The sequence below is a fragment of the Prinia subflava genome, chromosome 8 (genome assembly GCF_021018805.1).
Source record: "Prinia subflava isolate CZ2003 ecotype Zambia chromosome 8, Cam_Psub_1.2, whole genome shotgun sequence".
NCBI lineage: Eukaryota > Metazoa > Chordata > Aves > Passeriformes > Cisticolidae > Prinia > Prinia subflava.
In genome coordinates, this window is record NC_086254.1 from 16,409,207 (window position 1) to 16,435,107 (window position 25,901).

The window sequence follows — 25,901 nt, forward strand, 5'->3', positions numbered from 1 at the left end:
TGAGGTCGTGACAAACACTAAATCCCGACTCTCCACGAAATACCACACGCTTCCTGTGACCTGCTCTTCCCTACAGCAAAACCCTCCACACTCTCACCCTAAATCCAGATCCTCCAGGACACTCAGGAGTGCTCCTGTCGACTTCCCTGGACTGCAGGCCCGTGAAGGCACTGAGCGTTTACATCCAGGAATTTCCCTGGCTCTGCTGGCCCAGAAGTGGAGCTTGCAGCACCTGCTGTTGCACCCTGGCCCTTCCAAACTCCGCCGACCGCTCGAGTGACTTCTCCAAAGCACAGGAACATTCCAGAGCCCTGTCCTGCCCGCTGGGCTCCGGCCAACGCCACCGGCACGCAGGGAACAGCTCCTGACTGCAGAGCCCACCCACCTCCTCCCATCCCGCAGCACTCCGCACCTACGGCCACTGCACATCCACACTCTGAGCCTCCCTGGCCTCTGTCCAGCACACAGAAACATTTCAGGTAGAAAATCCACAAAGAAACTCTCAAACACTTACCCTTGACTTTCCTTCAGCGTCCATTAAGAGCTCCACGTATGTTACCTCACCAACTACAAATCAGATTCCAGACGACACAGATACCAAGGGAGAAAAGCCAAGAAAACAATGGGAATTTAGAACAATCAACAACCGTGTATGGAGCCTCTGCCTTATAAGAAAGCCCAGAAACACTCCACGTTCTCTAGACCACAAAACTGGACAATTACAGGTATGCAGTAAAGGCTTCAAGCATTCAATATGTTCTTGGTTTTCCTCAACCTCACAAGGCAGAGATTTCTGCAGTTCCCTGGAGCTTTGGTGCCCTCTCATTACCTGAGGCAATCCAAACCCACGGGAAAGGCTGCAGGAACGAGTCTCCTTCACTTCCCACAGGATTCAGTCTGGATCCACAATCCAGAACTCCAAGTGACTTGTTTTTCTCAGGACTTTAAGACAAAAAGGAGTCACACTCAACCAACAGATCAAGACAGCGCTGCCTGCTGTTTATTCCGACAGGTTCTTGTTAAGCCACAATAAATTCCATTTTAGCACTGGAATCTGCCATATTTGCTCTCAGGACAAAGCTGTCAATAACAAAAGGGAAAAGTCCATGGAAACTCCAGCTGCCCCTTTCCTCACAGGACTGGGATTGCCTCTCTAGGACAAACAACCCTGGCAGGGCCCTCCAGAATGCAACTCCCCAAATGGCTGCTGCCCTTGAAGGGACTGGCATACAGAAGAATGGAAGAAACACCTTTTTAGTTTTTTTTCCTTTCTGGTTTTAGAAGTCCTGGGGTTTAAATTTAAACCAGGAGGACTCCAGGTAATTCCATGTTTTATTTGTAGGAAAGCATGAGCCAGTAGAGCATGAATAGTTTAACTGGAGCAAGGAACTGGGGCTCCACAAGCCTCTGCCAGGACAGAGGGAGGAGTTCAGCCTGACCTCCCCAGGCCCAGCCCACTGGGGATCACTGTAAAAACTGACAGCCTGCAAGGCCTCTCTGGAAGCTGGAAAAAAAAAGGAATGCTTAATGAAACTACTGATTTTAAATCTCCATTTCTCATTTTAAACAATAATTTAGCAGTGAGAGCATTCCAGCCAGAGAACAGGACAAACAGCTCTGATGCACTCCTGCTTTTGGGAGGGTGTTTGAGGCTGGAAGAGGCTGGCAGGTCCCTCTGAAAGGGACTGCATGGAGAGTCCCTCATCATCCTCAGCTCCAGCAGCTCCATCCCTGCTGGTCTCCAGCCCCTCCGAGCTCAGGGGGGATTGTTCCTGTCCTGGGGGTTCATTCCCTCGAGGTTCTGACGCCTCCCAGCTCAACAGCAGCAGCCACGGTCCAACCTCACTGGGGCAGGGTGAAAATGGATCCTGCAGCTCCTCCCAGAGGGGCAGGGTGCAAACGGATTAACCAGTTCCTCCCAGAGGGGCAGGATGGATCCAGCAGCTCCTCCCAGAGGGGCAGGATGGATCCAGCAGCTCCTCCCAGAGGGGCAGGATGGATCCAGCAGCTCCTCCCAGAGGGGCAGGATGCAAATGGGGATCCAGCAGCTCCTCCCAGAGGGGCAGGATGCAAATGGGGATCCAGCAGCTCCTCCCAGAGGGGCAGGATGTAAATAGAGATCCAGCAGCTCCTCCCAGAGGGGCAGGGTGCAAATGGATCCAGCAGCTCCTCCCAGAGCTCCACCAACCCCTCTGGGGGCCGCAGCCCCCCCGGGCCAGCGCAGCCCCCGGCCAGGGCTCTCCTCTCCCACAGCTCCTCCTGCAGACCCACACAAAGCACCCAGAGGAGCTTCCTGAGCTCGAGGAGCTCCAGCACAACTCAACATCTGCTCTTGGAACAGCCCCTGACTGAGCCACAACATCTCCAGGAATCTCTGGGATTGGGAGCCTGGGCCAGCTCTGCTCAGAGCTTTCTGCTGGAACCTTACAATGAAAATCCAAATATCCAGCCTGGAGGAGCTGCTTTCCTCTAAAGGACACCTGAACTCCCTGAAGAGCCCAGGTTCAGAACAGCAGGAAGGGGAATGGCACACTCAGTGCATCAGCTCTGAGCCAAGGCAGAGCCCAGAACCACTGAAAATGAATTAATTTCACCTTAAAATGTGTGAGAGGAGCCAACCCAACCCCTCTGGCATGAGAACGTTGTCTGCAGGCAAAGGAAATATTTTTTAGGAAGCTAGGCTGGGTCACATTTTATTTGGAATTTGGGGTTTTTTTTCTAGATCCCAAAGCACAGGATGCCATGGAGAAGTACCAGGAGCAGATATCCATGTGCCAGACCAGGATAAATGCCCAGGGATTCCCTTCTGTCAGGGAACATCCCACAGCCACACGTGGGGAAACTTCATCCAAACACAGGAACTTCAGGAGCCTCCCAAAGGAGGAGACTTCTAAAAAACACCAGCTCCGAGTCACTGCAGCTTTAATTAAGATTAACATGTTAATATGGTAACATTACCATGTTCCCCATGGTGTCTTTAAGACTTAACGTAGAGCAGACTGATTTATGGATTTATTTAAACCTCACATTTAACGTTTGGAAATGCAGCTTCTCCCAAACCAAGAGACTGGGGCAGAACTGAGCAGAATTTACTGCCATAACCAGAAATCCAAACTGAAGAAAGCTTCAGTGTTATTTATCACAATTATTTTCCCTTCCCTTTAAAACTCGGTATCACTTCCCAAGGTTTATCAGTGCAGAAGATGGCAGTGCTCAGGCTGGGCTGCTCCAGCAGAATTCCAGTTCCAGGATCCACAGGGTGACCTGAGGCCCTGAGGACACATCTGGGAACTCTCCAGAACACAAAGAAACCTCAACTTCGGGTTGGGCAATTTGATTTTAACAGTTTGTGACAACCCAAAGAGCTCTGAGAGGGAAGAGGGACAGGGGAAATGCTTTGTAGCAGTCATTCCTTGGCCTCCAGGGCCAAAAGTAAACACTAAGAGGGAAGGAAAACCCCAAACTGGCCGGATGTCCCCTCATCTTGTGAGGAATGAGGGATCCAAGAGGATCAAAAAGCTTCACACTCCCAGCGTGAGGCGAAGCAGAGCTGGCCACAGCTCCTCCCTCGTTTACAGGGAAAGCTTGGGACAGGCAACCCCTGAAGTTACAGGGGGCTGGGGAGAGGAGAGGAGCAAGTGTGACACATGCAAAGCTCTGGCTGAAAAGGGAGAAGGAAAACCCTTCCAAAGCAGAGACAGCAGTCAGCAATTCTGTCACTGACGGGGAGGGGAAATTCCCTTTTGCAGGACACCCAAAGTGATTTTGGCTCCTGAAGAGCTCCGGCAGCAAAGAGGGAGTGAAAAACTCCCTGCAGCCAGGGAAGGGCTGGGATTCCTTGGGAAGATGCCTGGTTTTAGCTAAGCCCTCTCCTTGGATTCTGCACCTTTCCCTACTTTGGGCAGGGGGAATGATTAACATACAAAATCCTGTATTTCCTGAAGGAACCAATAAATACCTGGAATTCAGACCCCAGTTTTTCTGAAGCCACGGCATCACCTCCCTGTGCCACCAGCTGCCATGAACGTTCCCACGTGTGGGGGACAGACCAGGACAGGTCTCCAGCGTTCAGTCCCTTCCATGGAAACTGCAGCCTCTGGAATCCCTTCCCAACTCCTGCCAGCGCTGCTGCTCGGTCAGGGGGGGACACCTCGTGTCTGCCAGCCAAACGAGGGAGTTCCAAACAAGAACATCTCTGTGTTCCATTACCAACATTCCCACTGCATACCTGTAATTGAGCTTCTCCAACCACTCCACCGGGGTGCCCGAGCCACGGCGCCGGGACACCGGAGCAGGCACAGCCGCAGCTCCTGCTGCAGCTCCTGCTGCAGCTCCTGCTGCAGCCCCTGCACGGGTGCAGCCCTGCAGAGCCTGCACACACCCAGGGCTGCCCCTCGGGCACTGAACTCCACCTGCTCCCAGCGCCCAGGACGCTCGGACGCTTCTGAAGCCAGAACTGCAACGGGCTGGAGCTTTCCACAGGAGCATTCCCGGGGCTTGGAGCTGCCCTGCCCTGGGCAAGCACCGAGCAAGGCCCAGCACAGCACGGGAGCAGCAGCTGGGAGGAGTCCAGAACAACTCCACGGCAAATCCAAAAAACAATTGGATGCATCAGCAGTGCCAAACCCCGGGAAGGACGGTCCCAGCCCCAGCAGGACAAGCCCTGCAGCCAAGGAAGAGGCTCCAACGTTCCCCTGGGAGCAGCTGCTGGAATGAGCGGCTCAACAGCCCGGCAGGAAACAACCTGAGCCCGGCCTCTGCCCCCACGGGAACTGGAGAGAAAGCACCGGACACTGGGAACGGGATCCACCACGGCACAGAGAGCTGGGCACCTCCACGCCCGAGCACCAAGGGATGTGGGGCAGCCCCGGGGCAGGGAGGGCTCCCCTGTAACCGGGGCTGTTCCAGCAGCCCTCGGGGCTGACACAGAACCACTGCTGCCTCTCACACAGCCCCAGTTAGGGAAGCTCCCGGTGCTCCCAGTCCCGACGGCCGCTCCACACACTCTGCTCCCTTCTGCCTCCAAAGACAAACATTTGAAACCCTCTGGAACTTTGTTTTCCCCTTCTTCAGGCCACACCTCGAACACCTGAACTGTCAGTCCTCACCCAGCTCCAGCTCAGTGACCACTACCCAGGCTGATGCTCTGAATTCAAAAGTGCCCACAGGAAATGTTGTGCTGCTACTCTGAACTTGGTTTAGACCAGTTTAAGGCTGGAGGAGCCAAGGATTTTCTTGCCACTCCACTGCACTTCCAAGGTGACTTGAAAACTAGAAAGCTGAAGAAATGACACTAATTTAGACTTGTCACTACCCGAGAACTCAGCTCAATCTCTTCATCTTCCTCACGAGATGAGGATGTGCAGGTCAGCAAAGGCAGCTCCCATCCACACGGGAATTAAAGGGAATTGTGGAAGGGGGAACACCACAAACCTGATTTCCAAAGCCCTGATCCTGCTGCAGCACATGCCAAAGCACCAACCTGATTTTGCAGGTCACCCTTAAACACATTGCACTGCAACCAATGGCAGAGTGGCTCCTGAAGCCAGCCCAAGCCCCTCCGAATCTGGGGACACCGCTGGATCTGCACACACCAGAGCAGGACGTAACCACCTGAATGCCCAAAAAACATTAAAATGCTTCAGAAAGCCCTGCTGCACTTCAAGGCTAAAATCTGCTGCAAGCCTGGGGCTGGATCCCCAAGGAAAACACTGCAGATCCCGGGATGAGGCTCTGTCACTGCACGCCAGAGGCTCCAAAGGAAGCGTCCCCTGGAAGGCTGCCAGGCCCTGAGGTTGTGCAAGGCTCCGGGAGGAGCCCAGGGCAGCCACGAGTGCAGAGCCACAGGCAGCGGCAGGCACGGGCTGCAGCACGGCCTCGGCTCCCCAGCTGCACTTTACCTTTCTCTTTGACCAGGTCCTTCAGCGACTGCCACTTGACGTCGAAGGGGATGTTGGTGATGAAGGCTCGGTACCTCTTGGCGGGGTTGGCGTAGGGCTCGAAGCGGTTCCCTCCCCTCTTCATCCCCTTCTCCTTCTTCTTCTCGTTGGGGGCCGGGCGCTCGCCGTCGCTGCAAGGACAGAGCCCTGTGAGCTGCTGGGGAGGGGAAACCCAGCCCAGAGCAGCCCGGGGGGAAGGGACCCCTCAGCTCACCCCGGCCTGAGGGAACAGAAACAAACCAGGGAACAAAATGCTTCAGCCTCAGCCTTACGTAATTCCCTTCATTAATCCAATTAATCTCCTTGCTCACCCCGTGCTGCTGGTGCGCATCTTGAGGAGGAATTCAGAACACATCAGATAAAAAAGATGATGTTTTTACAATCTCTCTGCCCTGAGCTTTTCCCAGCCTAGCACCTGCAAATTCCATGTCAGAAATCCCAGCCCCATCCCCTCAGGAGCATTTCCATCCCTGAACAGACACAACAGCCTGCAGGGAAAAAGGAAATTCAGAATGCAGAGGCTCTGAAGGTTTGTATTTCAGTATATTCCCTGCTTCTATAACCTGGCAGCCAAAGCTTCTCCAGGCACAGGAATGGGAGTTTTCCAGTCTTTCTCTCACTGAACTTTATTAAAGCTTCTTAATTAACAAAATAACTAAAACTTCCAAATTAGACTTGAAATGGGACAATCCTTTTTCCCCCTTCAGTTCTGCTTGGCTGACGAAGTAACACAAAATGCAGTAGCTGTGTTAAAGGCTGCACTCAGATTTTAGTGGTTATTCCTCAAACTGCATTTCCCCACGGGAGCGTTGGTGTTACTCCTGTGGAGGTGAGAGCTGAACACTCCAAGTGCACCTGCAGACACAAACAAACTCCCTGCAGGCATCCCAGACCTAACAGGGCCAGGAAAAACAAAATCACAGCAGAGAGAAATCTTTATTTATACCTCCAGCAACTAACTGGCTCCTCATGGAGACAACCTGCTGTTCCCAGGAGTGGTGGGAACAGAATCCAGGGTGGGAACATCCTTCCCTAGCCCTGGATTCCCTGCCCCTGGATCAGGGATGTCCCTGGCACAGTCAATGAAATTGTGTCTGTCAGTGTTTTATTGCCCAAAGCACAGCCTGACTGTTCTGCAATGGAAAAAAGAATAAATACAGATCTTTTTCCCTCAGTGACTCTTAAGCTGAACACGTTCCTGGTCTCGGGAAACGCAAACTCAAATCCAGCCTTGAGTCTGCAAAAGGAATCACAGCACTCCAAGTTCAACCCGATTTTTATCAGCCCGGAATGCAAATGAGGCCAAAAACGCCCTGAGGGAGGGAAGCGCTTTCCATTCCGTGGATTTGGTACCAAAACCGGCTTTGCCAACTGTGGAATTTTCATCAAGCACCAACATGAGGAAGCGAGAAGCGGCTGAAGCTTTTTGTGCTGTTCATCCCCACGTTTGCAGAGCCGGAACTGCAGCGCTGCTGATTTTGATTTAAATTCCTGTAACATTTTACCGACAGCAGCCACCGGGATTGTGCAACCCCTCCCCGGCACCACCTTAAACTCTCACCCTCGAGGTGTTTGCGCTCCTAAATCCCCTCACGGGTAAATCACTCCCAGAAAGGAGCACACGCGGCTCCAAACCGGGCAGCAGGATGAGGGGGTGCTGAGAGCAACGGAGTTATTACAACTTACTGACAGCAAAAAAAAGTAATAAACTTAAACACCTCCACGCTGGCACGGCCTGCTCCTCCCGGAGAAACCCAAACTGCACCAAAACTCAGCAGAAGCTTTTCCTGAGGGGATGGGGACGATCCCAGGACTCCCCGCCCGCCGGCACCGGGCCCGGAGCGCTGCGGCCGCGGAGGCGCCTCCGGGACGGCCCCGCCCGGGATCCCAAGGCGCGCCCGGAGGGAGCAGCGGCCGCAACGCCGGGAGCGGCCCCGCGCCGGTAACGGCCCCGCCGGGCCCCGCCGGGCCCGCTCCGTCCCGCCGCCCCCAGGCCGGGCCCAGGCGCGGGGAGGCCGCACGCGGCCCCTCGGCCCCACCGCTAACGCGGCCCCTCGCGGCCCTCCTACCTCTTGGGGGGCGGCCCCCCCGCGCCGGCCGCCCCGTTGGGCGCTGGCGGAGCCGCCGCTGCCGCCGGGGGCGCCGCCGGGGGCGGCTCCATTTTCCCGGGGGCGTTTTGCGAGGCCGCGGCCGCCGCCATTTCCCAGCGCGTCCTTTGTGTGGGGAGCGCGGGGCACGACGGGACGGCGCCGCAGGCCGGGCCGCCAGGGGGCGCCGCGCCGCGCATGCGCGCCAGGGGGAGCGCGCGGCTTTGAGCGGGCGCGTGAGGCGCCGCGCGTGCGCGGTGAGGCGGCACCGCCGCCCCCGCCCGCGGTAATGGCGGCTCTGCGCGGGCGCGGAGCGGCGGCGCCGGGCAGGAGGGGCGGGGAGCGCCGGGGAGTGAGGATCTGCGAATGCGCAGGGCTCTGGCCACGCGGGGCGGGCGGGGCTGGCGGCAGCGCCACCTGGGGCTGCCCGCGCTGGCGGGAACAGCGGCTGTGCGCATGGGAGGCGCGCTGTACGGAATGGCGGCAATGGCGACGCCGCGTGCGCCGGGCGGCGGTGCCGTACAGCATGGCTGCCATGGCTGCGCATGCTCAGTGCAGTGAGTGAAAAAAACACCTGCGAACTCAAAACGACTGGGAGGCCTCGGTTTTAAGGAAGAAAGTGCTATTTTAAAAATAAACCAGACTGTTTGCGGGCTGTTATCCACATGATGAACACGTGTCATGGGAGATCAGGGCAGGCCGGGGCCCACATCCCGTGCTGCTGTGGGGAAGCGGAGTTTCCCCAGCCCCAGATCGCATCCCCGGGGTCCTCCTGCCCCAGAGAGGGCGGACAGCGGCCCCCAGGGCCCGAGAATGTGCGGAACCCCTTACGAGGCTGCGGCGCTCCGGCGGACCCTTGGCTGGGTTGTACAACAGCCGTGGGCGTTTCCCGTTGACAGACAGCCGGGTTAACCAATAGCAGACGAGGACCGGGGAGGCCGCTGCTCGCTGAGCCAATGAGCGTGGAAGGGGGCGGGGCCACACCCGGAAGCGGCGGGCGGCGCGGGGGCAGCGGCGGCGGCACCGGGACCGGGAGAAGCCGCAGCGATGTCGGAACGGAAAGTGCTGAACGTGAGTTGGGGGAGAATCCCCGGCACGGGCGGCCGCGGGAGCTCCGAACCTCCCTGGGCAGCTGATTCCGGTGCTCAGCACCCCTTTCCGTGAAGGAATCTCCCATAATTTAAATTAAATTTAAATATCCCATTTAAAGCTCCGCGAGGCCGTTTGCTCTCGCCCTGCCGGGAGCAGACCCCGGCCCCTGCCCCGCTGCCCCCTCCTCTCGGAGCTGTGGGGAGTGAGAAGGTTCCCGGCGCTCCAGCATCCCCAAATCTCTCTCTTTGTAGAAATATTATCCCCCGGACTTCGATCCGGCCAAGATCCCCAAGCTCAAGCTCCCGAAGGACCGGCAGTACGTGGTGAGGCTCATGGCCCCCTTCAACATGAGGTGAGAGCGGCTCTGGAGCCGCGGGATCACTCGTGGAAGGGTTGGGATGGGTTGGGATGGCCAAAGCCCGTCCAGGGCCACGGGCAAGGCCACCTTCCCCTGGCCCAGGGCCACCTTCCCCTGGCCCAGGGCCACCTTCCCCTGGCCCAGGGCCACCTTCCCCTGGCCCAGGGTGCTCCAAGCCCTGTCCAGGCTCCAGGTGCTGCCTCTGGTGGCTCCAGGTGACCCCGGGCAGGGAAGGGGCTGAGGGAGAGCAGGAGGTGCTGGGGGTGGGGGTGGTTTCCTTCCAGGACCTGACAGGGAGGATGGAGAGGGGCTGGTGACAAGGGACAGAGGGACAGGACACAGGGAATGGCTCCCACTGCCACAGGGTGGGAGATTGGGAGGGAATTCCTGGCTGGGAGGGCGGGGAGGGGCTGGGATGGAATCCCCAGAGCAGCTGTGGCTGTCCCTGGATCCCTGGCAGTGTCCAAGGCCAGGCTGGAGCTCCCTGGGACAGTGGAAAGTGTCCCTGGGTGTCACTGGGTGGGATTTAAGGCCCCGCCCAACCCAACCCAATCCACAATTCCCTGATTTTCAGGCTGCTCACCACCACATTTTTCAAACACAAACCAGCCTGACACAACAGCTCACCCTGGCTGCTCCTGGTGTTCACTCCCGGGGGTTTTTCTGCCCTTTCCTCCCTTGCCCAGGTGTAAGACGTGTGGGGAGTACATCTACAAGGGCAAGAAGTTCAACGCCCGCAAGGAGACGGTGCAGAACGAGTCCTACCTGGGGCTGCCCATCTTCCGCTTCTACATCAAGTGCACGCGCTGCCTGGCCGAGATCACCTTCAAGGTGAGCCCTGGGGCTCCTGCCCGGCTCTGCCCACCTGGGCAGCTCGGGGGGCACCCCAGGGAGCCCCAGGGGGGTTTGGCTCCGTGCTCAGAGCCTGGGCTGGGCTCCTCGGTGGGGTGCTGTGGGAACAGGGGGTTGTCCCCGTTTCCAGGGGCTTCCTGGTGAGGGTGAGGCTCTTTCCTGGCTTTTGGCCAGGCCTTGGGGACAGATTGGCACAGGAGCTGTGCCAGGGCCGGGGAGGGAGGTCAGGGAAGGGTTTTGCCCCCCAGGGGTAGTGGGGCACTGAAATCCCGCCGGGAAGGGGCGCAGCAGGAGCTCCAGGAGCTTCTGGACACTGGGATCAGTGGGATTGTCCCGTTCAGAGCCTGGAGCTGATGGTCCCTCCCAGCTCAGGGTATTCCTTGGATCCCTGTCCCAGCAAGGGCTGGCTCTGAGGGCGGGGTTTGGCTGGACCAGCCCTTCCCGTGGCAATTTTGTTCATGGAATTGGGGAATTTGTGGCTCTGGGGGTGGCTGGGGCAGGATTCCCACCCCCCACGCTCCCCGTGCTGCTCCCCCCAGACAGACCCCGAGAACACGGATTACACCATGGAGCACGGAGCCACCAGGAACTTCCAGGCAGAGAAGCTCCTGGAGGAGGAGGAGAAGAGGCTGCAGAAGGAGAGGGAAGAGGAGGAGCTCAACAACCCCATGAAGGTACTGCAGGAAAACCTCTCCCGCTCTGCCTGGCTCTCCCCAGCCACAGCAGTGACCTTGCAGCCGTTCAGGGTTCCCTGTCTTACCCGAAAATGAGGATGAGCAGGATCCTCTTGTGCTTCCTCCAGCGTGGGGAGGTGTTGGAGGCTCCTGTCAGGCTCTGCTGCCTCAAATATCCCAACTAATCCCACCCAGGTCCTGGAGAACAGAACCAAGGACTCCAAGCTGGAGATGGAGGTCCTGGAGAACCTGCAGGAGCTGAAGGAGCTCAACCAGCGCCAGGCCAACGTGGATTTCGAGGCCATGCTGAAGCAGTACAAGGAGCTGGAGGAGGAGCAGAGGCGCAAGGAGCAGGAGGAGGACGAGCAGGAGATGAAGTGAGGGGCTGGAGGTGCCGGGAGCGGGATGAGCCGGGCTGGGCTGGGCTGGGCTGGAGGAGGGGGCTGAGTTAGCAGGGTTTGGGGGACAGGGAGGGGATCCCAGCCTGTCAGGACAGGGTGTTCAGGGAGAAGCAGTGGAAGGTCCTTCCAACCCAGCCAGGCTGGGATTCTGTGGGATCTGGGCTGCTGGGGGGGGTCCGATCCCTCACATGGACACGGTGTCTGCTCCAGATCCCAGAGCTCTCACCCCTCAGGCTGATCCCATAAACGCCCCGGGAAGGTGGATCCTGAGGCTGCTGCTGGCCCCAGCCCCCCTGGAGCAGCGCTTTGGATCCAGCTCCACTCTCCTGTCCCCCACCAGGGCCATGCTGGAGCAGGCCCAGCACCGCCGGCTCCTGCTGGACTCCGACTCCGACGAGGAACCGGCCAAACCCCGGCCCGGAGCCACAGCCCCGACAAAACCCACGGACATCCTGCAGGAGGTGAGCGAGCCCAGCCCTTCCCCAGCCCAGAGCCCTGCCCAGACCCCTGCCCTGGGGCTGTGTGTGCCCACCCTGGGGCTGTGTGTGCCCACCCTGGGGCTGTGTGTGCCCACCCTGGGGCTGTGTGTGCCCACCCTGGGGCTGTGTGTGCCCACCCTGGGGCTGTGTGTGCCCCGGTGTCCCTGTCCCTGCCCTGGGGCTGTGTGTGCTCACCCTGGGGCTGTGTGTGCCCACCCTGGGGCTGTGTGTGCCCCCGTGTCCCTGCCCTGGGGCCGTGTGTGCCCACCCTGGGGCTGTGTGTGCCCACCCTGGGGCTGTGTGTGCCCACCCTGGGGCTGTGTGTGCCCCCGTGTCCCTGCCCTGGGGCTGTGTGTTCCCACCCTGGGGCTGTGTGTGCCCCCGTGTCCCTGCCCTGGGGCTGTGTGTTCCCACCCTGGGGCTGTGTGTGCCCACCCTGGGGCTGTGTGTGCCCACCCTGGGGCTGTGTCCCTGCCCTGGGGCCGTGTCCCTGCCCCGGGTGACACTGGGCTCTCGTGTCCTGTGCTCTGGGCTGGGAGGAGCCGGGGATCCCTTGGGGATTTCAGGCCTGGTGACAGAGACAGGGCTGGAGCTGCCCCCATCCTCCCTTCCTCGGGAGGGACAGCTCTGCTGGGCCCTGCTGGGCCCTGCTGGGCCCTGCTGGGCTCTGCTGGGCTCTGCTGGGCTCTGCTGGGCCCTGCTGGGCCCTGCTGGCGGGATTCCCTCTCCCTGGGCTGTGCTTTGGATTCAGGCAGAACAAAAGAGCTCCCGGAGGGAGGGATTATCCCAGCAAACAGCCCTGCCCCATCCCCGCTGTCATCCCTGCCCCGGGGCCGTGTCTGCTGGGCTGGATCAAAGCTGGGAGCGGGGCCGGGTTAATCCCAGGCGAGTTCCCTGGCCTGGCACTAATCCCTGTGCCCGGGGCACTCGGATTCACTCAGATTCACTTGGATTCTCCCGGGTCCCAGGGCTGGGCCACCTGCGGGCACCCGGGGCTGCTCGGTGCCCTTGGAAGGAGCTGATAAAACCCAGACTTTTACCCAGGCAGGGAGGGATGGAACACGGGAATGTTCTGGAACTGGGGCAGGGCAGGGGAGGGTTGGGGGTTAAGGAGACCCTGGAACAGCCCAGAGCAGCTGTGGCTGGGGGTGCCCAAAGCCGGGCTGGACAGGGCTTGGAACAACCCAGGATGGGGAAAGGTGGGACTGGATGGGCTGTGAGGTCCTTCCAAGCCAAACCACCCTGGGATTCTTTTCTCTGCCTCCTCCAGGGCCACCCCAGGCTGGGTTTAGGTCGTGGATCCCCAGGGCACCCCTGTTTGTCCTGCCTGTGCCGTCCCTGCAGGGGCAGGACCCCCCTTGGGCCCCTCACCTGGTGTCCCTGCTGCTTTTGTCCCCAGTCCCCCCTGTCCCCTGCAGGCTGCAGCCCCCTGACCCCACTGTGCCCCGCAGGACCCCCAGCCCCAGAGCAAGAGGCCGAGGACGGCGAGCTGGGAGCGCAGCGTGGGCAAGCTCAGCACCAGGGCCCAGCTGGCCGGGCTGGTGGCCCGCAGGAGGCAGGAGCCGGATCCTGCCCTGGAGAACGCGCCGGGAACCGGAGGCACCGCGGCCAGCACCGGTACCGGCCCCGGGGAGGGCTCTGCAGCCCCGGGGGGGGGTTGGCTCCGTGCTCAGAGCCTGGGCTGGGCTCCTTGGTGGGGTGCTGTGGGAACAGGGGGTTGTCCCCGTTTCCAGGGGCTTCCTGGTGAGGGTGAGGCTCTTTCCTGGCTCTCGGCTCTCAGCCACGGCCTTGGGGGCAGAGTGGCAGGGCCAGGAGCTTCAAAACAGCAGATACAGCCCTGGGAACGCCACAACAGCGAGATAGGGCTGGAACAGCGGGAGGATTGCTTTGGTCTGGGGCCTGGGGATGAATCCTGCCTAACTGCTGGGGCTGGGAAGCTTTAAGGAACACAAAACGAGCTGGAGGGCTTTCCAGCACCTCAGTGAGCTGCCCAGCAAGCCAGGGGATCCATGGATTGGGGGAAGGAGATGGGGGATTGGTTTGTTCTGGGCTGGTTGATCCCGAGCCTTTGGCCTCGTGAGTCCCCCTGCCCTCGGGGGTCCCTGGGAGGGGACAGCTCTTGGAGGGGACAGCTCTTGGAGGGGTCCCCTTTTCCCTGTGCTTCCCCAGCCACCTGCTCCTGCCTGCTGTCCCAAGGACTGGGGTGGAGGGAGCCCAGAGCTGCCTCCTCTCTCCCTTTCCAGGCTCTGGGATCTCCTGGGGGGCTGTGGAGGGGGAAGGGGTGTCCCAGCCCTTTGTCCATCCCATTTCTCCCTGACCTCGGGAGGGCTGAGGCTCCACGGGGAATCTCCAGCCGTGAGCAGCCAGCCAGGCCGGCGTTTCCAGGCTGGGATTTGCCCTGGGGAGGCTGGAGCTGACCGGATCCTCTCTCCCTCTGTTCCAGGCTCCCTTCCAGCAGCAGCAGCAGCAGCAGCCACGTCCTCGCTGGGTTTGCTGGGAGCCTACTCGGACAGCGAGGGCAGCGCCAGCGACTGAGGGGCTGAGGGGCAGGGAGGAGGAGCAGGGCCGGGGCTGTCCTGGCTCCGGCTGCTCCTGGAGCCCCTCACGGAGCTGGAAGCACGGCCAGGGGCCCCAGGGGCCCGGGGGTCTCCAGGCCTCTGCTGTCCCCACACCCTGCAGCAGCAGCACGGGGAGGTGTGAGGGAGGTTCATTCCCTGCACAGGAATCCCGGGGGAGCCCAGCCCCACTCCCAGGATGTGTTGGGAAGTGCCAGGGCTGGCCAGGACTCTGCTGTGTCCCTTCTGGGGGTGCCACTGTCCCCACCCCTCCAGTGATCGTGGCCAGGTCGGGTTTGGGGTGCCCTGACTGCCCTCAGCAGGAGGGGGGCCTTGGAGCCGGGGTGCAGGGCAGGGTGGGTGCTCAGCCCCTCCTTCACTTCAGCACCGGCTCTTTCTGTCCCAAGGTGTCTCAGGTCCCACCTTTGCACTCACCCGGGGGGCTTTTCCAGCCCCTCCCTGCGGGGACGGGGCTGTCCTGCCACCAGCAGCCCCCCTGATGTCCCCAGGAGCTCGGGTTTGTCCCCCCCAGATGTCCCCAGGAGCTCGGGTTTGTCCCCCCCAGATGTCCCCAGGAGCTCGGGTTTGTCCCCTCCCCGCCGTTCCGAGCCCGCCGGGCTCCAGCAGCCACAGCTCCAGAATAAATTGGATCTGGCACAGCCGAGTTGTTTCTCTTCTTCCAGAGAGTGAATTGTACGTGGGCAGTGCTGGGTCCTGCCCCAGGGACCCCCACCCCGAGGGACAGAGACCCCCCCAGTGCCCACCCACCCCCAGTGGGGCTCTCCTCACCCCTCATCAAGGCACCCACCTCTAATTGCTGAGCTAATTAACCCCCTCACAGAGGGGCTGGTGGGAGGGGGGCTCTGGGGCATCAGGGAGAGCAGGGCAGAAGGGCAGCGCCCCCATCCCAATTAGCATTCTGTGCACATGCCTTAATTAACCTCTTCAAATATTAATGCTGGGCACTGGGCTCAGCCCGGGGCTGGGGGGGCACCAGGGGGGTCTCTGGCCGTGTTCTCCCAGTTGTGTCCCCCCGGTCCCCAACTGCCACCACCCCCTGGCACCAGCAGGGACCCCGAGAGGGACCCCCTTTGTTCTGGGGACAGACAATGCCACGAGGGGGCTCTGGGCAGGGCTGGGGGGTCCCTCCCGACCTGCTGCCCCCGGGGTGGTGTCTGAGCCCCCAAACCCCGGGCAGAGGGGGAGCAGAGCCCCCCGTGCCCCCCAGGGTGGGTGACAGAGCTGGGGGGCTCCTTGTTCCCCCCAAAGCGCTGAACCCCTCCAGACAGCCCCGAGCAGCCCCTGGGGGGGATCCCATGGTCTGGGGGTCCCGGTGACCCCCCCTTCCCCCGCTGTCACACAGGGAGGGGCCGCCCCGGTGTCGCTTGGGGGTCCCGATGCCCCCCGCAACTCGGCGGGGAAGAGCTGTCCCCCCCTCCCGTGTCACCCTCGTTGTCCCCGCCGGTGTCCCCTCGGTGGTGTCGCCCCCCCGTGCCGGTGCCCCCGGCGAGGCGGGCGCGGGGGGGGATCGGGGGCTCCGGTCCGCGCCGCGCGCGGCGGCGACACAAAGCGGCTCCGGCGGCGGCGGCGGCGGCGGCGGGGGGGTCCCGGCGGCTCCCGGAGCCGCGGGGTCCCGGCGGTCGCGGCGGTCCCGGTGCCGCTCCCCGCCATGGCCAAGTGGCTCCGGGAGTACCTGGGCCGGGGGGCCCGGCGCTCCCCCCCGCGCCCGCCACAGCCCGACTACAGCGGTCCCGGGGGCCCCGGGGGTGCCGCCGCCGCCGCCCCCGGGGCCGCGCTCCGCGGGCCCGCGGCCTCCCCGCGCCGCCGCCTGGTGCGGGTGGGGGGCGCGGGGCCGGGGGGCGGCCCCCGCCGCCTGCAGCAGGTACGGGCGGGGGGCACCGGGAGGGCACCGGGCGGTACCGGGAGGGTACAGGGAGGGTACCGGGGGCCCCGGGCGGTACCGGGCAGCAGCCGCAGCCAAGCGCCAGGAGCGGGGAGGGCGGCGGAGGGACCGGCGGGTGCGGGGGGCAGCGGGTGGGGGGCTGGGGAAGGGGAGCGGGGGGCACCGGGGGCACCGGGGGCAGCGGGAGCGGGGGGAGCGGGGGGAGCGGGGCGGTGTGAGTGGGGCAGCGGAGAGAACGGGGAGCGGCGGACGGGGGGTCTGGGGACCGGAGCGGACGGGGGGAGATGGGGAACGGGGGTGGGAGCGAGAGCGGCCGGGAATGAGGAGCGGGAGAGCGGGGCCGGGGAACCGGGGAGGGCCGAGGGGTCGGGGGGCAGTGGGGCACCCGGGGGGATCTGGGGGAACCGGGAGAGGGAACTGGGGGGCGGCTGGGGACGGTGGAGTCACCGGGAGAGGGGGAAGGGGAGAGGGGTTGGGGGACAAAGGGACCGGGTGGGCGGCAGTGGGGACGGGGCTGGGGACACCCGTGTCGGGGCTGGGGGAGCCTGAAGGTCCCGTGGGGGTACCGGGGGACTGCAGGGGGGGCAGTGGGGGTCCCGTCCCACCCAAAGCCCCCCAGCAGGGCCCAGGTGAGAGCGAGTACTCGGAGCCCTTCGAGGGGGAGCAGGAGCCGGTGCCCGAGGGCGGCTGCGACGAGGCCACAGGTGGGTGACACCCCGGGCACCCCCGGCACCCTCGCGGGGGTCCCGGGCGCCTCCCACCGCCCCTGCCCGTCCCCAGGGTGCCCGCGGCAGGGCGAGGGCCGGCGGGTGCGGCCGCGCCGGGGCCCCCAGCTGTACGACACCCCCAACGAGGAGTGGGACACGGCCGGGGACGGCCCGGGGGGGTCCCCGGCCCGCCAGAGCCGCCTCCCCCGCGACGACGAGCGCCCGGCAGACGAGTACGACCAGCCCTGGGAGTGGAAGAAGGATCACATCTCCCGGGCGTTCGCAGGTGACAGCGCCCCGGGGGCCCGCGGCTCCCATGGGTGCCACTCCCGGCTCTCAGCATCCTCCAGTGCCCGTGGGGAGCACCCCAGGGTCCCCCAACCCTGCATCCCGCAGCTTCCATGGCTATCAGTCCTGGCCTCGGCATCCCCCAGCACCCTGGGGTCCCCTCATGTCCCCCGGTGCCTCTCACCCCTGGGACCCCAACATCCTGTGACTCCCATGGGTGCCACCCCGAGCACTCCTGGCCCCGGCAATGGGACACCAGGGCAGGGCAGAGCCACCCCTGGGACATCCCTGGGTGGCACTGGGAGGAGCGGGCTGGGTGACAGCCCCTTTGTCCCGCAGTGCAGTTCGAGAGCCCCGAGCGCTCGCCCAGCCTGTCCCGGCAGCTGCCGCGCTCCCCCCGCGGCCCCCGCGGCCCCGGGCCGGGCTGTCCCCCCAGCCCCCGGCACGTGGACACCTCGCTGCCCCTGGAGAAGCAGGCGTGAGTCTGGGGGCGTCCCAGGGGGTGGCACCACCGCCCCGGTCACACAGCGTGGCACGGGGGCAAAGCTCCGGGGAGAGGGACCCCCACGGGCGGGTCCCTGTGGGGTCAGGGGTGTCCCTTGGACAGGGGAGGGTCCCTTGGGGGTGTAGAGGGCCCAAAGCCGTGGGTGAATCCTCATGGGCTGGGTGCCCCATGGGATCTTTGGGTGCCCCATGGCATGGCTGGGTGCCCCATGGTGTGGTTGCCCCTCTGGCTCCCTTGGGTGCCAATGCCCTGAGTACCTCCCCGGTGGCACGGCCGCTCCCTGCGGGCTGTGGCTGGGTCCCCGGGCGGTGCCGGTGTGGCCCGGGCGGTGCCGGTGTGGCCCGGGCGGTGCCGGTGTGGCCCGGACGGTGCCGGTGTGGCCCCGGCGGTGCCGGTGTGGCCCCGGCGGTGCCGGTGTGACCGCGCTGTGCCCAGCTGGTACCACGGCGCCATCGGGCGGGCGGGCGCAGAGACGCTGCTGGCGCTGTGCCGCGAGGGGAGCTTCCTGGTGCGCGACTGCGAGACCAGCCCCGAGGACTATTCGCTGTCCCTCAGGTGAGCCGGGCACACGGGCACCGCCCCGGGCTGTGGGCGTGGGGTTGGATCCGGTGCAGCCGTGTTTGGGTGTCCCAGCACCCGTGGGGATGTGCTGGCGTGTCCCAGCCATGGGGACAGGCGGGAGGTGACCCGGGATCCCTCACCTGGGCAGTGCCACCCGCTGCCCCTGCTCTGGATGGGGTCCCCATGCTTGTCCTCATCCCCACTCCAGTCCATATCTGTGCCCCAATCTCCATCCCAGCCCTCATCCCTACTCCTGTTCCCATCCCAGGTGTCCCCCACCCGTGTCCCCATCCCTTTGTCCACCTCCCTGCCCCAGGCTGAATCCCGCTCCTCATCCCTGTCCAGATCCCCATCCCCATCCCATCCCCATCCCCATCCCATCCCATCCCATCCCATCCCATCCCATCCCATCCCATCCCATCCCATCCCATCCCATCCCACTCCACCCCTCTCTGTGCCTCAATTTCCCGGTCCCGCAGGAGCAGCCAGGGTTTCGTTCACGTGAAGCTGACGCGGACCCGGGAGCAGCATTTCACCCTGGGCCGGGCCGGCGCCGCCTTCCCGTCGGTGCCGGCGGCCGTGGGGCACTACACGGCCCGGGCGCTGCCGGTGCGCGGCGCCCGCCACCTGTCCCTGCTCTACCCCGTGGCCGTGCAGCCCCTGTGAGCCCCCGCCCCATTAAAGCCCCCGTGTCACACCGGGCTGGGGTCGCTGTGGTGCCTCCGCCGCGGGTTTGGGGACAGGGATTTGCGGGGCGGGGCTGGGGAGGAGATTTTGGGCAGGGATGTGGGCGGGGGGCTGGGGCTGGGGATCTGGACAGGGATGGAGACGGAGGTGGGGACAGGGAGGAGAAGGGGATGGGGATGGGGACAGGAACAGGGACTGAAATGGGGACAGGAATAGGGACAGGAATGGGGACAGGAATAGGGACAGGAATGGGCGCCTCTGGTGCCTCTTGGTGCCCAACACTGCGGTGTCCCTGGGGGAGGCAGGACAAGGTGGTGGCACTGCCACAGCTGTCCCAGCCTGGTGTCACCACCGTCCAGGGTCCCCAGGATGGGAGTCGAGATGAGTCCACAGGGTCACCAGGCGCTGTCCCCGCTGTCCCCACAGCCAGCCTTGTCCCCCACTCACCTCCAAGGAGGGGGATGAGGACCCTGCGCCCCCACATCCCCCTCTGGGACCAGCCCAGCCACCCCCCCGAGGGGTCCCAGTCCCGACACTGTCCCTGTCCCCACAGCGCCACTGTCCCCAAAGCCCCCTGGCCCCGGCACCCGGGCCAGCTCACTGTGACACTGTGATACAGGGGAGGTGACAGAGAGGGGGCCCAGAGAGGGGGCAGAGGTGGGGACATGGATGGGGGGTTGGGATGGGGTGGATGGCAGGGTGGGGACAGGGATGGGGAAAGGGACTGGAACAGGGACAGGGATGGGGACAGTGATGCGATTGGGGGTACAGGCTTGGACAGGGACAGGGATGTGGGACACCAAACGGAGCGAGGACAGGTGACAGCACCTCCTCAGGCTCCACCTTGATCCTGGATCCACTCCAGCCCGGGGAGGAGCCCCGTGGGGACTTCCTCTGATCCCCTGGAGCAGGGGGACCCCTCCTGCCCCCTGAGCGGGCTGGGGGGCGCAGCGTGGCCACGGGGCAGGGTGGGGTGTCCCGGACCGGGAGCCCCCCAGGCAGTGTGACAGTGTCCCCCCCTCCCCGGACCCCCAGCCCTGGCCCGGCGCTCCCCAGCCCCGGGGGTCGCAGCCCCCCCGTCCCGGACTACAACTCCCGGCATGCCGCGGGGCTGGGCGTGGCCAGGGGCGTGGCCGGCCGGGGGCGGGGCCGGGGCGGGGCGGGGGCGCCGCTCCCCCTTTGTTGGTGGCGGCGGGGCCGAGCGCGGCGGGGCCGGCCCGGAATGGGCGACCAGGTACGGCCCGGGGCTACCGGGGACCGGCGGGGACCGGCGGGGACCGGCGGGGACCGGGACACCGCGGGAAGAGGCGATGGAGCCGGAGGGACGGGGGGGGGATGGAGGATGGAGTGAGGAGGGTGGAGGGATGGAGGGGAGGGAGGGGAGAGGGATGAAGGAGGGATGGAGGAAGAGGGGCCGGAGGGATGGAGGAAGTGAGGATGGATGGGATGGGAGGGAGGAGGAAGGGATGGAGGAAAAGCGGATGGAGAAGGAGGAGCAGAGGGATGGGGAGGGAGGGATGAGGAGCACAGGTGTGGAGGATGGAGGGGCCGGGATGGCAGCGGGGGGAAGGAGGGGCGGGGGAGGGGGGCAGGGGGCTCAGGGCTGGCACACTCACACTCACACTCACACTCACACTCACACTCACACTCACACTCACACTCACACTCATACTCACACTCACACTCACACTCACATTGCCAAGTCATCGGCCCCGCCATGCCGGGCAGCCCGGCCGGGTCCCCGCGGCGCCTGGCACGGCCCGGCACGGCCCGGCACGGCCCGGCACGGCCCGGCACGGCGGGGCCGGGCCCTGGGGGGCGCGGGGGGCCCGCGGGCACTGACGGCCGGCGCAGGGCGCCGGGCAGGAGTCTCTGCGCAAGATCATCACCACCCTGGCCGTGAAGAATGAGGAGATCCAGAACTTCATCTACTCCCTCAAGCAGATGATCCAGAACGTGGAGGTACCCCCGGCCCCCGCCCCCCCTGCCCGCCCGCCCGGGCCCCGCTGAGGCCTGGCCTTGTGCCCAGGCCAACTCGGCGCGGGCGCAGGAGGAGCTGGAGGCCGAGTTCCAGTCGCTGTACGCGCTGCTGGACGAGCTCAAGGAGGACATGGTGATGAAGATCAAGCAGGAGCGCGCCAGCCGCACCTACGAGCTGCAGGTGAGGCCTGCCCGAGCCCCCGGCCCGGGTCTGCCTGGCACTGCCCTGGGCCCTGCCCAAGCCCCCAGCCCAGGCCCTGCCCAGCTCTGCCCTTCTGCCCTTCCTGTCACTGCCCCAGGCCCTGCCCGAGCCCCAGCCTGGGACTTGCCCAGCTCTGCCCCTCTGCCCAGCTCTGCCCCTCTGCCCTGCCCAGCTCTGCCCCTCTGCCCCGCCCAGCTCTGCCCCTCTGCCCTGCCCAGCTCTGCCCCTCTGCCCAGCTCTGCCCCTCTGCCCAGCTCTGCCCCCAGGCCCAGCCCAGCTCTGCCCCCAGGCCCAGCCCAGCTCTGCCACTCTGCCCTGCCCAGCTCTGCCCCTCTGCCCTGCCCAGCTCTGCCCCTCTGCCCTGCCCAGCTCTGCCCCAGGCCCTGCCCAGCTCTCCCCCTCTGCCCCCTCCCAGGCCCAGCTCGCCGCGTGCTCCAAGGCCCTGGAGAGCTCGGAGGAGCTGCTGGAGGCGGCCAACCAGACCCTGGGCACGGCCAACCACCACGACTTCTCCCAGGTGGGTCCCCGTGGTGCCAGGGGTGGCCCTGCCTGGCTGTCCCCACGCTGGGGGTGTCCTGTCCCCTGCTGCCACCCTCTCGGTGCCACCCCGGGCCGGGCACCCTCTTTCTGTCTGCGCTGGGCTGGCTGTGCTGCTGTGGGGGAGCACGGACACCCGGGGGGCTCCCAGTGCCCCCCAGTGCCCCCAGTGCCCCCAGTGCCCCCAGTGCCCCCAGTGCCCCCCAGTGCCCCCCTTCTCCTGAGACAGAGGGGCACCGTGCCAGGGACACGGGGGGCACTGGGGGCACAACGGGTGCTGGGCCAGGGGCGTGCTGGGCCTGGGGGTGCAGGGGATGCTCTGGGATGCACTGGGATGCTCTGGGATGCAGGGATGCTCTGGGATGCAGGGGATGCTCTGGGATGCTCTGGGATGCAGGGGATGCAGGGGATGCTCTGGGATGCAGGGGATGCTCTGGGATGCAGGGGATGCTCTGGGATGCAGGGATGCTCTGGGATGCAGGGGATGCTCTGGGATGCTCTGGGATGCAGGGATGCTCTGTGATGCAGGGTGCAGGGATGCAGGGATGCAGGGATGCTCTGGGATGCAGGGATGCTCTGGGATGCAGGGATGCTCTGGGATGCAGGGTGCAGGGATGCAGGGATGCAGGGACGCTCTGGGATGCAGGGATGCTCTGGGATGCAGGGTGCAGGGATGCAGGGTGCAGGGATGCAGGGACGCTCTGGGATGCTCTGGGATGCAGGGTGCAGGGATGCAGGGACGCTGTCCCGCTGGGTGCCACAGCTGGTACAGGTCCCGCATGTGCCCCTCTGTGCCCTGCTCTGCTGCCTCACTGCTGCTTTTCTCCTCCTCTTTCCCTCTGCGCTCACAAGGCGGCCAAACAGATCAAGGATAGGTACGGCCCCCCCGAGCCCCCACCCACTAACCCCCACCCTCCTCCTCCTCCTCCTCCCAGCCAGGGCCCCGCTGGGGGTGGCCCCGAGGTGCTGGGATGCCCCTGTGGCTGCTGGGGTGACCCTGTGGCCGCCAAGGTGGCCCTGTGGCCGCCAAGGTGGCCCTGTGGCTGCCGGGGTGGCCCTGTGGGTGCTGGAGTGGCCCCGTGGGTGCCAAGGGGGCCCTGTGGGTGCTGGAGTGGCCCTGTGGGTGCTGGAGTGGCCCCGTGGGTGCCAGGGTGGCCCTGTGGCTGCCAGGGTGGCCGTGCCCGCCCCGCTGAGCCCGTGCCCTGTCCTGGCAGTGTCACCATGGCCCCGGCGTTCCGGCTGTCGCTCAAGGCCAAGGTGAGCGACAACATGAGCCACCTGATGGTGGACTTCGCCCAGGAGCGGCGCCTGCTGCAGGCCCTCACCTTCCTGCCAGGTACTGCCAGCCCAGGGGGGCTGGGGCAGGCAGGGCCAGCCTGGCTCCGGGCCGGGGGGCCACGGGCTGGGGCAGTGCCAGGCCTGGGGGTCCTTTCCAGGGGGGCAGGAGGTGCCAGGGATGGGGCAGGAGGTGCCAGGGATGGGGCAGGAGGTGCCAAGGATGGGGCAGGAGGTGCCAGGGATGGGGCAGGGGTTTGGATGCTGTGCCAGGGGGGCAGTGGGGGCTGTGCTGGGGTGCCACGGGTGGGGTCCCCAGGGTGCCATGGCTGAGGTCTGTGCCTCGCTGAGCCCTGTGGGGGCCCTGGGGTGGCCCTGCGTGGCAGGGAGGGGGGACACTGGCACGGCTGCTCCTGCGGGCAGTGCCCGGCGCGCCCGAGATCGACCTGGCGGAGTCGCTGGTGGCCGATAACTGTGTGACCCTGGCGTGGAGGATGCCCGACGAGGACAGCAAGATCGACCACTACGTGCTGGAGTACCGCAGGACCAACTTCGAGGGGCCGCCCCGCGCCAAGGAGGACCAGCCCTGGATGGTCATCGAGGGCATCAAGGGCACCGAGTACACCCTCACTGGTGAGGGCACGGCGGTGGCACCGGCCCCAGGCGGGTGCCAGGCCCTGCAGGGGACAGGGGGGTGGCGGTGTCCCCCTTCTGCCCCGCGCTGTGACCCCGCCGTGCCCGCAGGGCTCAAGTTTGACATGAAGTACATGAATTTTCGGGTCCGGGCGTGTAACAAGGCGGGTGGCGGGCGAGTTCTCCGAGCCGGTCACTTTGGAGACCAGAGGTGGGTCCGGGGGGGGTGGCAGGTGTCCCTGTGTCCCCGTGCCACCCCTGGGGGCCGCGGCACGGCTGACGGGGGCTGTCCCCAGCGTTCATGTTCCGGCTGGACGCCAGCACGTGCCACCAGAACCTGCGGGTGGAGGAGCTGAGCGTGGAGTGGGACGCCACGGGCGGGAAGGTGCAGGACGTGAAGGCCCGCGAGAAGGACGGCAAGGGCAGGACGGCGTCCCCGGCCAACTCCCCTGCCAGGTAAGGCCGGCCCTGGGCGCCCCCACGGCCCCCGGGCCTGGGGTGCCAACCCTGCCGCCCTCCCCGTGTGCCAGGGTGGTGCAGTCGCCCAAGAGGATGAGCCTGGGCCGAGGGGGCCGCGACCGATTCACCGCCGAGTCCTACACGGTGCTGGGTGAGAGGGGCACCCAGGGGTGCGGGGCTGGGGCACCCAGGGGTGCGGGGCTGGGGCACCCAGGGGTGGGTGGGCTGGGGTACCCAGGGGTGGGGGTCTGGGGCACCCAGACTTGTGGGGGGCTGGGGCACCTAGGGGTGGGGGGCACCAGGGTACCCAGGGGTGGGGGGCACCAGGGTACCCAGGGGTGGGCAGGGCTGGGGCACCCAGGGGTGGGGGTGAGGAGAAGACATGGACGGGACAGGGCACAGGGGGGATGGAGGGGGCAGCCCGGGCTGGGTGGGCACAGGGGGCGCCCCGTGCCGTGCCGTGCCGAGCCGTGCCGAGCCGTGCCGTGCCGTGCCGCAGGGGACACGCTGATCGACGGTGACGAGCACTATTGGGAGGTGCGATACGATCGCGACAGCAAAGCCTTCGGCGTGGGCGTGGCCTATCGCAGCCTGGGCAAGTTCGACCAGCTGGGCAAGACCTCGGCGTCCTGGTGCCTGCACCTCAACAACTGGCTGCAGGTCAGCTTCAGCGCCAAGCACAACAACAAGGCCAAGGCGCTCGACGTGCCCGTGCCCGACTGCATCGGCGTCCACTGCAACTTCCACGAAGGTGGGGCTGGGCTGGGGCTGGGACTGGGCTGGCACCTCCGTGGGCATTGTGGCCATTGTCATCACCATGGGCATTGCCACCTCCATGGGCATTGTGGCCATTGTCACCTCCAGGGCCATTGTCATTACCATGGGCATTGTGGCCATTGTCACCTCCAGGGGCATTGTCATTACCATGGGCATTGTCACCACCATGGACACCACCATGGGCACTGCCACTCCATGGCCATTGTCACCTCCATGGACACCAGCATGGACACCAATGTTCACCATTGTCACCCCCATGGGCCCTGTGCTGGGGCTGTGCCCACTCTGTGCCCACCTGTCCCTGTGCCCACCTGTCCCTGTGCCCACCTGTCCCCGTGCCCACCTGTCCCTGTGCCCACCTGTCCCCATGCCCACCTGTCCCTGTCCCCACAGGTTTCCTGTCCTTCTACAACGCCCGCACCAAGCAGCTGCTCCACACCTTCAAGGCCAAGTTCTCTCAGCCGGTGCTGCCGGCCTTCATGGTAAGGGCAGGCAGGGCTGGGGGCTCCCTCCCCTCCCCTCCCGGGGGCTGCCAGCGCTGGCGCAGCCCCCTGAGCTCCCCCCGTGTCCCCAGGTGTGGTGTGGCAGCTTCCAGGTGACGTCGGGGCTGCAGGTGCCCAGCGCCGTGCGGTGCCTGCAGAAGCGCAACAGCACCGCCAGCAGCTCCAGCCTGCCCTGAGCCGGGCACTGCACTGAATGTACCCCTGCCCCTGCCCCCAGCACTGCCCCGGGGGGCTCTGCCACCCCCCGGGCTGCCCACGGCCCCCACTGCGCGCCCCCCGCCCCGCCGGGGCCCCCCAGCACCGAGAGCTGCTTCTGGCCTGGAGAATAAATCGGGATTAGGTGTGACATGGTTTGGATGGGGCAGGGGACTTTGGGGTCCCTATGGGTGTGACGTGGCCATGGCTGGGGCAGGGGGACTTTGGGGTCCCTGTGACCCCCCCACGGCA

General features: G+C 64.9%; 3 protein-coding genes across 3 annotated transcripts; all 3 read left to right on the forward strand.

The window, feature by feature from the left end:
- The first annotated feature begins 8,940 nt into the window (after positions 1–8,940).
- Positions 8,941–15,088, forward strand: YJU2 (YJU2 splicing factor homolog). The gene is made up of 8 exons (XM_063403536.1): positions 8,941–9,097; positions 9,370–9,470; positions 10,163–10,307; positions 10,868–11,002; positions 11,198–11,379; positions 11,744–11,864; positions 13,334–13,499; positions 14,326–15,088. The coding sequence occupies exons 1-8, from the start codon at positions 9,074–9,076 to the stop codon at positions 14,415–14,417; spliced, it is 966 nt and encodes a 321-aa protein (XP_063259606.1). The 5' UTR covers positions 8,941–9,073; the 3' UTR covers positions 14,418–15,088.
- Positions 15,089–16,106: 1,018 nt separating this feature from the next.
- Positions 16,107–19,084, forward strand: SHD (Src homology 2 domain containing transforming protein D). The gene is made up of 6 exons (XM_063403545.1): positions 16,107–16,319; positions 16,963–17,044; positions 17,121–17,333; positions 17,675–17,813; positions 18,276–18,395; positions 18,881–19,084. Exons 1-6 carry the CDS (start codon positions 16,107–16,109, stop codon positions 19,065–19,067), a joined length of 954 nt encoding a protein of 317 aa, XP_063259615.1. The 3' UTR covers positions 19,068–19,084.
- A 1,154-nt stretch (positions 19,085–20,238) lies between these two features.
- On the forward strand, positions 20,239–25,800 carry FSD1 (fibronectin type III and SPRY domain containing 1). Its single transcript, XM_063403479.1, is given in 14 exon segments — positions 20,239–20,322; positions 20,943–21,050; positions 21,118–21,249; positions 21,686–21,787; positions 22,660–22,682; positions 23,022–23,143; positions 23,506–23,715; positions 23,827–23,882; positions 23,884–23,926; positions 24,012–24,171; positions 24,246–24,325; positions 24,674–24,925; positions 25,345–25,433; positions 25,526–25,800. Coding segments are annotated over 14 exon segments (1,494 nt in total). The 5' UTR covers positions 20,239–20,310; the 3' UTR covers positions 25,631–25,800.
- The last annotated feature ends 101 nt before the right edge of the window (positions 25,801–25,901 follow it).